The 15,897-nt window shown below is 44.0% G+C and overlaps 1 protein-coding gene across 3 annotated transcripts in view; it reads right to left on the reverse strand.

Annotated features, from left to right (window-relative positions):
• Window positions 1–15,897, reverse strand: part of rpgrip1l (RPGRIP1 like) — a 63,452-nt gene that overhangs the window by 14,182 nt on the left and 33,373 nt on the right. For all 3 annotated transcript variants that reach the window (XM_079681084.1, XM_079681082.1, XM_079681083.1), the window contains exons 9-15: window positions 12,619–12,692; window positions 12,288–12,427; window positions 8,366–8,472; window positions 5,482–5,532; window positions 5,180–5,341; window positions 4,189–4,306; window positions 611–1,087 (exon numbers count right to left, since the gene is read on the reverse strand). In XM_079681084.1, the coding sequence (XP_079537210.1) occupies window positions 611–1,087; window positions 4,189–4,306; window positions 5,180–5,341; window positions 5,482–5,532; window positions 8,366–8,472; window positions 12,288–12,427; window positions 12,619–12,692 (1,129 nt within the window). The remainder of the gene's footprint in view (window positions 1–610; window positions 1,088–4,188; window positions 4,307–5,179; window positions 5,342–5,481; window positions 5,533–8,365; window positions 8,473–12,287; window positions 12,428–12,618; window positions 12,693–15,897) is intronic.

Consider the following 15,897-nt stretch of genomic DNA (forward strand, 5'->3'; position numbering starts at 1 on the left):
ATGAATGAAAGAATGAATGAAAGAATGAATGAATGAATGAATGAAAGAATGAATGAATGAATGAATGAAAGAATGAATGAAAGAATGAATGAATGAATGAATGAAAGAATGAATGAATGAATGAATGAATGAAAGAATGAATGAATGAATGAATGAATGAAGGAATGAATGAATGAATGAATAAAAGAATGAATGAATGAAAGAATGAATGAAAGAATGAATGAAGGAATGAATGAATAAAAGAATGAATGAATGAAAGAATGAATGAAAGAATGAATGAATGGATGAAAGGGCGTTTCTTTGACTATTTATAGGCCGATACGGGCGTTACGTGAAGCCCGCAAAAGCTGCGCCGCATTTCGAGTGGATCGTGATGTATAAAGGGAAACAGGCGTAGGAAGTGGAGTACGCACTTTCCTCGCCGGTACGCAGTGTTTGGTGAATCGGAAAATGTCTGTACCTATTTTTTTGCTTTTTACTACGTGAGCAACCTTCCCACGTGAATCCTACGCACGGCGTTATAAATGACGCCCCTGGTAATAAACCTGATTCTGATCTCCTCTCAGAAAACATCCCATTTGAGTTGATTCAGTCTTGGTATTTGACTCACCTAGTAGAGGTGCGCTCCCCTGCAGCGCCCCCTCCGCCTCCAGGAGCCCCTGCAGGGGGATCTTTGCTCCGGCCAGCGTCCTCCAGTCCACGCCCAGCGCCTGGTGCAGCTCCACCTTCACCGCCCCGCGCCTCAGGTACTGCAGGAAGCCCTCGTCCACGCTCACCACGAAGCGGGAGGTGAAGCCGTAGTGCGGCATGGAGCCCGAGGCCAGCGGCGTGCAATGCAGCTCCGACAGGTGGAAGCTGTAGGTGCAGAAGGTGCAGAAGGTGGAGGAGATGGAGGGATCCTGGTCCCCCAGAGCCTCCTGCAGGGCGGAGGAAGACAGGGAGGCTCCCAGCAGCTGCAGCTCCAACAGGTTCTCCCCCCGCTGCAGCAGCTCCTCATCATCCTCCTCTTCATCCTCCTCTTCATCAGGGCCGTCGAGGGGGGAGGGTGGCGCTGCTTTGCTGCCGTAGGCCACGTCTCTGAGCTGAGCTGAGGAGAAACAGATAGGTTAGAGACGGGTTGGAGAGAGGTTAGAGACGGGTTAGAGTCGGGTTAGAGACGGGTTAGAGACGGGTTGGAGACGGGTTAGAGACGGGTTAGAGTCGGGTTAGAGACAGGTTAGAGACGGGTTGGAGACGGGTTAGAGACGGGTTAGAGACGGGTTAGAGGCGGGTTAGAGTCGGGTTAGAGACGGGTTAGAGACGGGTTGGAGACGGGTTAGAGACGGGTTAGAGACGGGTTGGAGACGGGTTAGAGACGGGTTAGAGACGGGTTAGAGTCGGGTTAGAGACGGGTTGGAGTCGGGTTGGAGATGGGTTAGAGTCGGGTTAGAGACGGGTTGGAGACGGGTTAGAGACGGGTTAGAGTCGGGTTAGAGACAGGTTAGAGTCGGGTTAGAGACGGGTTAGAGACGGGTTAGAGACGGGTTAAAGACGGGTTAGAGTCGGGTTAGAGACAGGTTAGAGACGGGTTAGAGACGGGTTAGAGACGGGTTGGAGTCGGGTTAGAGACGGGTTAAGGACGGGTTAGAGTCGGGTTAGAGACGGGTTAGAGACGGGTTAGAGACGGGTTAAGGACGGGTTAGAGTCGGGTTAGAGACAGGTTAGAGACGGGTTAGAGACGGGTTGGAGACGGGTTGGAGACGGGTTAGAGACGGGTTAGAGTCGGGTTAAAGACGGGTTAGAGACGGGTTAGAGTCGGGTTAGAGTCGGGTTAGAGACGGGTTAGAGACGGGTTAGAGACGGGTTAAGGACGGGTTAGAGTCGGGTTAGAGACGGGTTAGAGACGGGTTAGAGACGGGTTAGAGACGGGTTAGAGTCGGGTTAAAGACGGGTTAGAGACGGGTTAGAGTCGGGTTAGAGTCGGGTTAGAGACGGGTTAGAGACGGGTTAGAGACGGGTTAAGGACGGGTTAGAGTCGGGTTAGAGACGGGTTAGAGACGGGTTAGAGACGGGTTAGAGACGGGTTAGAGACGGGTTAAAGACGGGTTAGAGACGGGTTAGAGTCGGGTTAGAGTCGGGTTGGAGACGGGTGGGAGACGGGTTAGAGACGGGTTAGAGACGGGTTGGAGACGGGTTAGAAACGGGTTAGAGACGGGTTAGAGACGGGTTAGAGTCGGGTTAGAGACGGGTTAGAGACGGGTTGGAGACGGGTTAGAGACGGGTTAGAGACGGGTTAGAGACGGGTTAGAGTCGGGTTGGAGACGGGTTGGAGACGGGTTGGAGACGGGTTAGAGACGGGTTAGAGACGGGTTGGAGACGGGTTGGAGACGGGTTAGAGACGGGTTAGAGACGGGTTAGAGACGGGTTGGAGACGGGTTGGAGACGGGTTAGAGACGGGTTAGAGTCGGGTTAGAGACGGGTTGGAGTCGGGTTAGAGACGGGTTAGAGTCGGGTTAGAGACGGGTTAGAGTCGGGTTAGAGACGGGTTGGAGTCGGGTTAGAGACGGGTTAGAGACGGGTTGGAGTCGGGTTAGAGACAGGTTAGAGTCGGGTTAGAGACGGGTTGGAGTCGGGTTAGAGACGGGTTGGAGTCGGGTTGGAGACGGGTTAGAGACGGGTTAGAGACGGGTTAGAGTCGGGTTAGAGACGGGTTGGAGTCGGGTTAGAGACGGGTTAGAGTCGGGTTAGAGACAGGTTAGAGACGGCTTAGAGTCGGGTTAGAGACGGGTTAGAGACGGGTTGGAGTAGGGTTAGAGACGGGTTAGAGACGGGTTAGAGTCGGGTTAGAGACGGGTTGGAGACGGGTTGGAGTCGGGTTGGAGACGGGTTAGAGACGGGTTAGAGACGGGTTAGAGACGGCTTAGAGTCGGGTTAGAGACGGGTTAGAGACGGGTTAGAGACGGGTTAGAGACAGTTTAGAGACGGGTTAGAGACGGGTTAGAGACGGGTTGGAGTCGGGTTGGAGACGGGTTGGAGACGGGTTAGAGACGGCTTAGAGTCGGGTTGGAGTCGGGTTGGAGTCGGGTTGGAGACGGGTTAGAGACGGGTTAGAGACGGGTTAGAGTCGGGTTAGAGACGGGTTAGAGACGGGTTAGAGACGGGTTAGAGACGGGTTGGAGACGGGTTGGAGACGGGTTAGAGTCGGGTTGGAGTCGGGTTGGAGAGGGGTTAGAGACGGGTTAGAGACGGCTTAGAGTCGGGTTAGAGTCGGGTTGGAGTCGGGTTGGAGAGGGGTTAGAGACGGGTTAGAGTCGGGTTAGAGACGGGTTAGAGACAGGTTAGAGACGGGTTACAGACAGGTTAGAGACAGTTTAGAGACGGGTTAGAGACGGGTTAGAGACAGGTTAGAGACAATAGATCAATACAAAATGTATTGCAGCAACACACACACACACACACACACACACACACACACACACACACACACACACACACACACACACACACACACACACACACACACACACACACACACACACACACACACACACACACACACACACACACACACACACACACACACACACACACACACCACACACACACACACACACACACACACACACACACACACACACACACAGGGCTGCTACATGCATGCAACACAAACACACACACACACACACATACGGATGAGATGGCGGACAGAATGCGCTCCTAGGTGTGGTTAAACTTTACCCGTCTCGATGTGGACAATGCTCGTTACCAAAAGTGCAATAAGAGTTTAGCATGTAAGGGCGGTAACACGAGCACTTTGTCATTTAGCAAAAGTGCACCACATTCACACGGAGAAATACATGGTCTGTATAGTACAAAATAAATTATATATGTTTGTAAGTAGATGACAAAAGCCGGTAGAATGCCGGGTGCATTCAGGGCGCCGCCATTACTGTTTACACTGCGTGGAATGGTGCTCTGTGATTGGTTGAGCGGATGTATCGCATTCTATAGAGAAAGGAGACTGGCGTTTGTCGCTGTTTGGAAAGAAAGTGAGAAAACAGGACACAATAACACGGCGGATATCGCGTTTTGCGTAAAATTGAATATTGACTTTTCAATACCGACGAAATACAATACTAATTTTGGCGGGAACTCTTTTTTTCAAAAGTGGCGTTTATCGCGTTTTGGAACCAAACTATTCATATCTACCTTCCAGCTTCTTGATCCTGGCAGCGCGGGTATCCAGCAGCGCGGCCTGTTGCTGAAGCTGCTGCGCAAAACCTCCTCCATCAGCCTCCATCTTTTGCAGCACCGCCTGCAGCTCCACCTGAGGAAACATCACAACTTTTCAAAAATTTCCAAAATCTCACAATTCTCACTTTTCTGATAATTCTGACTTACACTTTTTCCTCAAAGTATGACTTTTTTCCAAAAATTCTGACTCTTCTGCAAATCTCAAAATTCTAACTTTTCTCAAATTTGGGAATTTTTTCTTAAAAACACAAAATTCTGTATTTTCTCTGAAAATCTCAAAATTCTGACTTTCTCCTGGAAATCTCAAAATTCTGACTTTTTCCTGAAAATCTCAAAAAAGACTTTTCTTAAAATCCCAAAAATCTCCTAACTTTCATAAAAAGTCAGACATTTTTTATTTTCAGAAATAAGCCAAAATATTGTGATTTTCAGGAAAAAGTCAGAATTCTGAGATTGGGATGTGGAAGGATGCTGCTGTTGTGAAGAACTGTTCTAAAGTACACCTGAATATGAGAGTCACCTTGAAGTCCCTGTAGTAACACTTTTTCCTAAACATTCAGATTGTTCGATGAAAATCTAACATTTTTGATTTGTATCTGAAATTATGGCTTATTTTGGAAATTTGCACATTTCTGACTTTTTCACAAAAATCTCAAAATTCAGATCTTTTTCAAAGAAATCTCAAAATCTGAAGAATTTAGAAAAAAGTCAACATTTTTATATATTCTGAAAATAGTCAGAATATTGAGATTTCCAGAAAAGAATCAGAATTCTGAGATTGGGATGTGGGAGAGAAACTCCATCTGGAGGGAACACACATATTTTAACCTTTGGAGACCATTTACATCTAACACCTGAAGAACTACAGGATCAACCCACAACCAGGAGGACAGAGGCAGTCTGCTGCTGGTGTGAGGACCTGTAGACCTGGATATATGAGAGTCACCTTGTAGTCCCTGCAGATGCTGCTCTCCATGCTCAGCAGGCTGCGGGTCTTCTGCAGCTCCTGGATGGTCTCAGCGTGAGCGGCTCTCAGCTCCTGTACCTCATCCTGCTCCTCCTGCACCCCCTCCTGCAGGAAGCCCAGCTCCCCATTAGATTTACGCTTCTGGGGAGGTGATGATTAAAGGGTCAGGAAACACAAAGAAAAGCCATAACGAGAAACCTTTGTATCTTTACGAAAAACATCACTTTCACATCAGACATTTTGAAGTTTTTCTGGAATATATAAAAACATTTATCTCTTACTTTAATGAGCAGCAGAGCCTCAGTGAGTTCAGCCACGTCGTACTCGTTCTCCTGTAACAAGAAAACAACCTTTATACCTCTATATATATATATATATATATCACCTGTATATACAGCCTGTTATCACCTGTATTCTGTTATCACCTATGTATACAGCGTTTTGTATTTGTAGCGTTTTGTAAATGCAGCGTTTTGTATTTGTAGCGTTTTGTATCTGCAGCGTTTTGTATTTGTAGCGTTTTGTATCTGCAGCGTTTTGTATCTGTAGCGTTTTGTATTTGTAGCGTTTTGTAAATGCAGCGTTTTGTATTTGTAGCGTTTTGTATCTGCAGCGTTTTGTATTTGTAGCGTTTTGTATCTGCAGCGTTTTGTATTTGTAGCGTTTTGTAAATGCAGCGTTTTGTATTTGTAGCGTTTTGTATCTGCAGCGTTTTGTAAATGCAGCGTTTTGTATTTGTAGCATTTTGTAAATGCAGCGTTTTGTATTTGTAGCGTTTTGTATCTGCAGCGTTTTGTAAATGCAGCGTTTTGTATTTGTAGCGTTTTGTATCTGCAGCGTTTTGTAAATGCAGCGTTTTGTATCTGCAGCATTTTGTATCTTCAGCGTTTTGTATCTGCAGCGTTTTGTATTTGTAGCGTTTTGTATCTGCAGCATTTTGTATCTGCAGCGTTTTGTATCTGCAGCGTTTTGTATTTGTAGCGTTTTGTATTTGCAGCGTTTTGTATCTGCAGCGTTTTGTATCTGCAGCGTTTTGTATTTGTAGCGTTTTGTATCTGCAGCGTTTTGTATTTGTAGCGTTTTGTAAATGCAGCGTTTTGTATTTGTAGCGTTTTGTATCTGCAGCGTTTTGTAAATGCAGCGTTTTGTATGTGTAGCGTTTTGTAAATGCAGCGTTTTGTATTTGTAGCGTTTTGTATCTGCAGCGTTTTGTAAATGCAGCGTTTTGTATTTGTAGCGTTTTGTATCTGCAGCGTTTTGTAAATGCAGCGTTTTGTATCTGCAGCGTTTTGTAAATGCAGCGTTTTGTATCTGCAGCGTTTTGTATCTTCAGCGTTTTGTATCTGCAGCGTTTTGTATTTGTAGCGTTTTGTATCTGCAGCGTTTTGTATCTGCAGCGTTTTGTATCTGCAGCGTTTTGTATTTGTAGCGTTTTGTATTTGCAGCGTTTTGTATCTGCAGCGTTTTGTATCTGCAGCGTTTTGTATCTGCAGCGTTTTGTATTTGCAGCGTGTATCCTTGCCATCCATAGTCTCTAAAGAACTTATTTCAAGTATATATGATATTTAGGCTTGCTGGTCTCATCATACAACGGCATAGAAAAAGCACCAGGGGAGGCAGCCATAACCTCTGCCGCACTGAAGGGGGAGCACGTGAGCCCACAGGTTCTTGTTGCTGTTATTCTACGTAGAGACGGTAGACGCAAACAACAAACTAAACTTTTCAAGCTACAGGAAGATAAGGAGGACTTTTACAAAAAAGCAATAGAGATTGTTGTCCAGAAAGAGAGCATGGACTTCATCTTCAAGTCAAGGTAAGACCACCATTGTAATGAAAATGGGATCTTACTAAGAGAGAACAATCCAATATTTAAATGAAACTACATTTTTTGGGTATCCTTTTGTTGAACGGTCTGTTTCAAATGAATCGAAACATCATAATAAAAAACCTTTTGAACATAACAGAATATTTCGATTATAGGTGGGGTAGGTCATTTTGGAGAAACCAGCTCGAGTGCGCTAGAATTTGAAAATACACAGCCGGAAGAAATCTGCTACTTCCTCACAGAGCCCCTCCTCCAACACACACGAACGCGCAAATGACCAATGAGGGCACGAGATAAGTTTGTGCACAGATGGAAGGCTGACAGGCAGGTAGGCCATCCAGTTACTTTAGCCGGCTCAGATGATTGGTCGTGCTTTTTACAGAACCACGGCTTCCACAGATGACATTTTTTTATGGATTTTTTTGTCAAAGCATTTCAGATATTCATTGCTATCAGATGTTAAGAGCATTCCATGGAATATAACAAAAAGTGTATCTCGAGCCGGTTTCTCAAACTTACCTACCTCACCTTTAAGGTGAAAATATAATATTTGTAAATCTGACTCTCAAAGAGTCAGTGCCTCACCAGCCATGATCCACACTGCACGTTACTCGTATATATACAATCTGTTATCACCTGAATATATACAGTCTGTTATGACCTGAATATATACAGCCTGTTATCACCTGAATATATACAGCCTGTTATCACCTGTATATATACAGTCTGTTATGACCTGAATATATACAGCCTGTTATCACCTATATATATATACAGTCTGTTATCACCTGAATATATACAGTCTGTTATGACCTGAATATATACAGTATGTTATGACCTGAATATATACAGCCTGTTATCAACTGTATATATACAGTCTGTTATCACCTGTATATATACAGTCTGTTATGACCTGAATATATACAGTATGTTATCACCTGAATATATACAGTCTGTTATCACCTGTATATATACAGTCTGTTATGACCTGAATATATACAGTCTGTTATCACCTGAATATATACAGTCTGTTATGACCTGAATATATACAGTATGTTATCACCTGAATATATACAGTCTGTTATGACCTGAATATATACAGCCTGTTATCACCTGTATATATACAGTCTGTTATCACCTGTATATATACAGTCTGTTATCACCTGAATATATACAGTCTGTTATCACCTGAATATATACAGTCTGTTATCACCTGAATATATACAGCCTGTTATCACCTGAATATATACAGTATGTTATCACCTGTATTCTGTTATCACCTGTATATATACATCCTATTATCACCTGTATATTTTTAATGTTAATTATCCTCCTCTCACCCTGCTGTAGAACCTCAGGTGGTCGTTCATCTCCTCCAGTCGCTGCTTCTGCTCCAGAAACTGGATCTGCAGTTTCCTATTTTCCTCCGTCAGCTTCTCACTGGACTCTGAAATATCAACGAAGTTCATTTAATCATCTTGACATCATGATTCATGTTTCCTCTACAAAGTGAGAACTGTTAATACCCTACTCTACGGTGGCCCACAGGTGTCAATGAACAAGAAAGAAGCGCTGCAACCAACATTACACAGCGTTTAGTAAACATTCACCTGCTTTAGGGGACACGGTTTGAGCTTCTTGAAGCGTTTTGTATTTGCAGCGTTTTGTATTTGCAACGTTTTGTATCTGTAGCGTTTTGTATTTGCAGCGTTTTGTATTTGTAGCATTTTGTATTTGCAGCGTTTTGTATTTCTAGTATTTTGTATTTGTAGCGTTTTGTATTTGTAGCATTTTGTATTTGCAGCGTTTTGTATTTCTAGTATTTTGTATTTGTAGCGTTTTGTATTTGTAGCGTTTTGTATTTCTAGCATTTTGTATCTGCAGCATTTTGTATCTGTATTGTTTTGTATTTGCAGCGTTTTGTATCTGCAGCGTTTTGCATCTGCAGCGTTTTGTATATGAAGCGTTTTGTATCTGCATTGTTTTGTATTTGAAGCGTTTTGTATCTGCAGCGTTTTGTATTTGCAGCGTTTTGTATCTGCAGCGTTTTGTATTTGAAGCGTTTTGTATCTGCAGCGTTTTGTATATGAAGCGTTTTGTATCTGCGGCGTTTTGTATTTTTAGCGTTTTGTATCTGCAGCGTTTTGTATTTGTATCACTTTGTATTTGTAGCGTTTTGTATTTTTAGCGTTTTGTATGTGGAGCGTTTTGTATCAGTAGCGTTTTGTATTTTTAGCGTTTTGTATCTGCAGCGTTTTGTATATGCAGCGTTTTGTATCTGCAGCGTTTTGTATTTGCAGCAGTTTTGTATTTGTAGCTTTTTAGTATTTGTAGCGTTTTGTATTTGTAGCGTTTTTGTTTATCTGCAGCGTTTTGTATTTTTAGCGTTTTGTATGTGGAGCGTTTTGTATTTTTAGCGTTTTGTATCTGCAGCATTTTGTATGTGGAGCGTTTTGTATTTGTAGCGTTTTGTATTTATAGCGTTTTGTATTTATAGCGTTTTGTATTTGTAGCGTTTTGTATATGCAGCGTTTTGTATCTGTAGCGTTTTGTATCTGCAGTGTTTTGTATTTGTATCGTTTTGTATCTGCAGCGTTTTGTATTAGTATCGTTTTGTATTTTTAGCGTTTTGTATGTGGAGCGTTTTGTATTTGTAGCGTTTTGTATTTGCAGCGTTTTGTATTTGTAGCGTGTTTTATTTGTAGCGTGTTTTATTTGTAGCGTTTTGTATTTTTAGCGTTTTGTATTTGTAGCGTTTTGTATTTGTAGCGTGTTGTATTTTTAGCGTTTTGTATTTGCAGCGTTTTGTATTTGTAGCGTGTTTTATTTGTAGCGTTTTGTATTTTTAGCGTTTTGTATTTGTAGCGTTTTGTATTTGTAGCGTGTTGTATTTTTAGCGTTTTGTATTAGTATCGTTTTGTATTTTTAGCGTTTTGTATGTGGAGCGTTTTGTATTTGTAGCGTTTTGTATTTGCAGCGTTTTGTATTTGTAGCATGTTTTATTTGTAGCGTTTTGTATTTTTAGCGTTTTGTATTTGTAGCGTTTTGTATTTGTAGCGTGTTGTATTTTTAGCGTTTTGTATTTGCAGCGTTTTGTATTTGTAGCGTGTTTTATTTGTAGCGTTTTGTATTTTTAGCGTTTTGTATTTGTAGCGTTTTCTTTTTGTAGCGTGTTTTATTTGTAGCGTTTTGTATTTTTAGCGTTTTGTATTTGTAGCGTTTTGTATCTGCAGCGTTTTGTATCTGCAGCGTTTTGTATTTTTATCGTTTTGTATCTGTAGCGTTTTGTATCTGCAGCGTTTTGTATTTTTATCGTTTTGTATCTGTAGCGTTTTGTATCTGCAGCGTTTTGTATTTTTATCGTTTTGTATCTGTAGCATTTTGTATTTGTAGCGTTTTGTATTTTTAGCGTTTTGTATTTGTAGCGTTTCGTATCTGTAGCGTTTTGTATCTGCAGCGTTTTGTATTTTTAGCGTTTTGTATTTGTAGCGTTTTGTATCTGCAGCGTTTTGTATCTGCAGCGTTTTGTATTTTTATCGTTTTGTATCTGTAGCGTTTTGTATCTGCAGCGTTTTGTATTTTTATCGTTTTGTATCTGTAGCATTTTGTATTTGGAGCGTTTTGTATTTGTAGCGTTTCGTATCTGTAGCGTTTTGTATTCGCAGCGTTTTGTATCTGTAGCGTTTTGTATTCGCAGCGTTTTGTATTTGTAGCGTTTTGTATTTGTAGCGTTTTGTATTTGTAAGGTTGTAAGCTGGAACACAGGAAATCTGTAAGCAGCTATATATCTGAGTGCAAGCGTACAGTTTGAGCCGAAGCAGAGCAAATCTAAGTGCAAGCAGGAACTGTTTGAGTGTGAGGACAGGGTTTGAGGGAAAGAAATACATAAAGTATGCTCTCAAATTTAAAGACCACGCTCCTGAATAAAGATAGGGAATAACCCCCATACATGCAGAGGAGATGCTACATGAAGGAGAGAGGAACCAGAGGAGGTGCTACATGAAGGAGAGAGGAACCAGAGAAGGTGCTATATGAAGGAGAGAGGAACCAGAGAAGGTGCTATATGAAGGAGAGGAACCAGAGGAGATGCTACATGAAGGAGAGAGGAACCAGAGAAGGTGCTATATGAAGGAGAGAGGAACCAGAGAAGGTGCTATATGAAGGAGAGAGGAACCAGAGGAGATGTTACATGAAGGAGAGAGGAACCAGAGGAGGTGCTATATGAAGGAGAGAGGAACCAGAGGAGGTGCTATATGAAGGAGAGAGGAACCAGAGGAGGTGCTATATGAAGGAGAGAGGAACCAGAGAAGGTGCTATATGAAGGAGAGAGGAACCAGAGGAGATGTGACATGAAGGAGAGAGGAACCAGAGGAGGTGCTATATGAAGGAGAGAGGAACCAGAAGAGGTGCTATATGAAGGAGAGAGGAACCAGAGGAGGTGCTATATGAAGGAGAGAGGAACCAGAGGAGGTGCTATATGAAGGAGAGAGGAACCAGAGGAGATGCTATATGAAGGAGAGAGGACCCAGAGGAGGTGCTATATGAAGGAGAGAGGAACCAGAGGAGATGCTCTATGAAGGAGAGAGGACCCAGAGAAGGTGCTATATGAAGGAGAGAGGAACCAGAGGAGGTGCTATATGAAGGAGAGAGGACCCAGAGGAGATGCTATATGAAGGAGAGAGGAACCAGAGGAGGTGCTATATGAAGGAGAGAGGAACCAGAGGAGGTGCTATATGAAGGAGAGAGGAACCAGAGAAGGTGCTATATGAAGGAGAGAGGAACCAGAGGAGATACTATATGAAGGAGAGAGGAACCAGAGGAGGTGCTATATGAAGGAGAGAGGAACCAGAGAAGGTGCTATATGAAGGAGAGAGGAACCAGAGGAGGTGCTATATGAAGGAGAGAGGAACCAGAGGAGGTGCTATATGAAGGAGAGAGGAACCAGAGGAGGTGCTATATGAAGGAGAGAGGAACCAGAGGAGGTGCTATATGAAGGAGAGAGGAACCAGAGGAGATACTATATGAAGGAGAGAGGACCCAGAGGAGGTGCTACATGAAGGAGAGAGGAACCAGAAGAGGTGCTATATGAAGGAGAGAGGAACCAGAGGAGGTGCTATATGAAGGAGAGAGGAACCAGAGGAGATGCTATATGAAGGAGAGAGGACCCAGAGGAGATGCTATATGAAGGAGAGAGGACCCAGAGGAGGTGCTACATGAAGGAGAGAGGAACCAGAAGAGGTGCTATATGAAGGAGAGAGGAACCTCTCTCCGTCTTGATCTTGTCCAGGATCTGGTTCTTGTCGACGAGGTCGGCCTGCAGCGCCGTCTCCAGCTGAGAAATCTGCATCTTCAGCTTCTGCTCCTGCAGCTGGAACCTCTGCTGCCAGGACACATCTAGCGCGCTGACACACACACACACACACACACACACAGACACAGACACACACACACACACACACACACACACACACACACACACACACACACACACACACACACACACACACACACACACACACACACACACACACACACACATGCTGAATCTCTGAAGTCAGTCACGAAGGAGGGAACCTGCTCCTGAGCCTCTCACCTGTTCACCAGCTTCTCATTGTTGTCCTTCAGCAGGTCTCTCTCCTGCTCCACCTCACTGATCCTCTCCTGCAGCTGCAACACAACCAGACCAGTTAGCCTGAGTTAAGCCTGAGTTAAGCCTGAGTGTATCCTGAGTGTAGCCTGAGTGTATCCTGAGTGTATCCTGAGTGTAGCCTGAGTTAAGCCTGACTTTAGCCTGAGTTAAGCCTGAGTGTATCCTGAGTTTAGCCTGAGTTAAGCCTGAGTGTATCCTGAGTGTATCCTGAGTGTAGCCTGAGTGTATCCTGAGTGTATCCTGAGTGTAGCCTGAGTGTAGCCTGAGTTAAGCCTGAGTTAAGCCTGAGTGTATCCTGAGTATATCCTGAGTTTAGCCTGAGTGTATCCTGAGTGTATCCTGAGTGTATCCTGAGTTAAGCCTGAGTTAAGCCTGAGTGTATCCTGAGTATATCCTGAGTGTATCCTGAGTATATCCTGAGTATATCCTGAGTGTATCCTGAGTTTAGCCTGAGCTTAGCCTGAGTTTAGCCTGAGTTAAGCCTGAGTTAAGCCTGAGTTAAGCCTGAGTGTATCCTGAGTGTATCCTGAGTTTAGCCTGAGTTAAGCCTGAGTTAAGCCTGAGTGTATCCTGAGTATATCCTGAGTGTATCCTGAGTTTAGCCTGAGTTAAGCCTGAGTGTATCCTGAGTATATCCTGAGTGTATCCTGAGTGTATCCTGAGTTTAGCCTGAGTTTAGCCTGAGTTAAGCCTGAGTATATCCTGAGTATATCCTGAGTGTATCCTGAGTGTATCCTGAGTTTAGCCTGAGTTTAGCCTGAGTTTAGCCTGAGTTAAGCCTGAGTTAAGCCTGAGTATATCCTGAGTATATCCTGAGTGTATCCTGAGTGTATCCTGAGTTTAGCCTGAGTTTAGCCTGAGTTTAGCCTGAGTTAAGCCTGAGTTAAGCCTGAGTGTATCCTGAGTATATCCTGAGTGTATCCTGAGTTTAGCCTGAGTATATCCTGAGTGTATCCTGAGTTTAGCCTGAGTTTAGCCTGAGTATATCCTGAGTGTATCCTGAGTTTAGCCTGAGTTTAGCCTGAGTTTAGCCTGAGTTTAGCCTGAGTTAAGCCTGAGTTAAGCCTGAGTGTATCCTGAGTATATCCTGAGTGTATCCTGAGTTTAGCCTGAGTGTAGCCTGAGTTTAGCCTGAGTTAAGCCTGAGTTTAGCCTGAGTGTAGCCTGAGTGTATCCTGAGTTTAGCCTGAGTGTAGCCTGAGTTTAGCCTGAGTTAAGCCTGAGTGTAGCCTGAGTTAAACCTGAGTTTAGCCTGAGTGTAGCCTGAGTTTAGCCTGAGTGTATCCTGAGTTTAGCCTGAGTTAAGCCTGAGTGTATCCTGAGTATATCCTGAGTGTATCCTGAGTTTAGCCTGAGTTTAGCCTGAGTTAAGCCTGAGTTTAGCCTGAGTTAAGCCTGAGTTTAGCCTGAGTGTATCCTGAGTATATCCTGAGTGTATCCTGAGTTTAGCCTGAGTTAAGCCTGAGTTTAGCCTGAGTTAAGCCTGAGTTTAGCCTGAGTGTATCCTGAGTGTAGCCTGAGTGTAGCCTGAGTTAAGCCTGAGTTTAGCCTGAGTGTAGCCTGAGTTAAGCCTGAGTGTATCCTGAGTTTAGCCTGAGTTAAGCCTGAGTTTAGCCTGAGTGTATCCTGAGTGTAGCCTGAGTGTAGCCTGAGTTAAGCCTGAGTTTAGCCTGAGTTTAGCCTGAGTTAAGCCTGAGTTTAGCCTGAGTTAAGCCTGAGTGTATCCTGAGTATATCCTGAGTGTATCCTGAGTTTAGCCTGAGTTTAGCCTGAGTTTAGCCTGAGTTAAGCCTGAGTTTAACCTGAGTTTAGCCTGAGTTAAGCCTGAGTTTAGCCTGAGTTTAGCCTGAGTTTAGCCTGAGTTAAGCCTGAGTTAAGCCTGAGTTAAGCCTGAGTGTATCCTGAGTGTATCCTGAGTTTAGCCTGAGTTAAGCCTGAGTTAAGCCTGAGTGTATCCTGAGTATATCCTGAGTGTATCCTGAGTTTAGCCTGAGTTAAGCCTGAGTGTATCCTGAGTATATCCTGAGTATATCCTGAGTGTATCCTGAGTGTATCCTGAGTTTAGCCTGAGTTTAGCCTGAGTTAAGCCTGAGTTAAGCCTGAGTTAAGCCTGAGTGTATCCTGAGTATATCCTGAGTGTATCCTGAGTTTAGCCTGAGTATATCCTGAGTGTATCCTGAGTTTAGCCTGAGTTTAGCCTGAGTATATCCTGAGTGTATCCTGAGTTTAGCCTGAGTTTAGCCTGAGTTTAGCCTGAGTTAAGCCTGAGTTAAGCCTGAGTGTATCCTGAGTATATCCTGAGTGTATCCTGAGTTTAGCCTGAGTTTAGCCTGAGTTAAGCCTGAGTTTAGCCTGAGTGTAGCCTGAGTGTATCCTGAGTTTAGCCTGAGTGTAGCCTGAGTTTAGCCTGAGTTAAGCCTGAGTGTAGCCTGAGTTAAGCCTGAGTTTAGCCTGAGTGTAGCCTGAGTTTAGCCTGAGTGTATCCTGAGTGTATCCTGAGTTTAGCCTGAGTTAAGCCTGAGTGTATCCTGAGTATATCCTGAGTGTATCCTGAGTTTAGCCTGAGTTTAGCCTGAGTTAAGCCTGAGTTTAGCCTGAGTTAAGCCTGAGTTTAGCCTGAGTGTATCCTGAGTGTAGCCTGAGTGTAGCCTGAGTTAAGCCTGAGTTTAGCCTGAGTTAAGCCTGAGTTTAGCCTGAGTTAAGCCTGAGTTTAGCCTGAGTTAAGCCTGAGTTTAGCCTGAGTGTATCCTGAGTGTAGCCTGAGTGTAGCCTGAGTTAAGCCTGAGTTTAGCCTGAGTGTAGCCTGAGTTAAGCCTGAGTTTAGCCTGAGTTAAGCCTGAGTGTATCCTGAGTATATCCTGAGTGTATCCTGAGTTTAGCCTGAGTTTAGCCTGAGTTTAGCCTGAGTTAAGCCTGAGTTTAACCTGAGTTTAGCCTGAGTTAAGCCTGAGTTTAGCCTGAGTTAAGCCTGAGTTTAGCCTGAGTTAAGCCTGAGTTTAGCCTGAGTTAAGCCTGAGTTTAGCCTGAGTGTAGACTGAGTTAAGCCTGAGTTAAGCCTGAGTTTAGCCTGAGTTAAGCCTGAGTTTAGCCTGAGTTAAGCCTGAGTTTAGCCTGAGTGTATCCTGAGTGTAGCCTGAGTTAAGCCTGAGTTTAGCCTGAGTGTAGCCTGAGTTAAGCCTGAGTGTATCCTGAGTTTAGCCTGAGTTAAGCCTGAGTTTAGCC

This window comes from Notothenia rossii (assembly GCF_949606895.1).
Source record: "Notothenia rossii genome assembly, chromosome: 5".
Classification (NCBI taxonomy): Eukaryota; Metazoa; Chordata; class Actinopteri; order Perciformes; family Nototheniidae; genus Notothenia; species Notothenia rossii.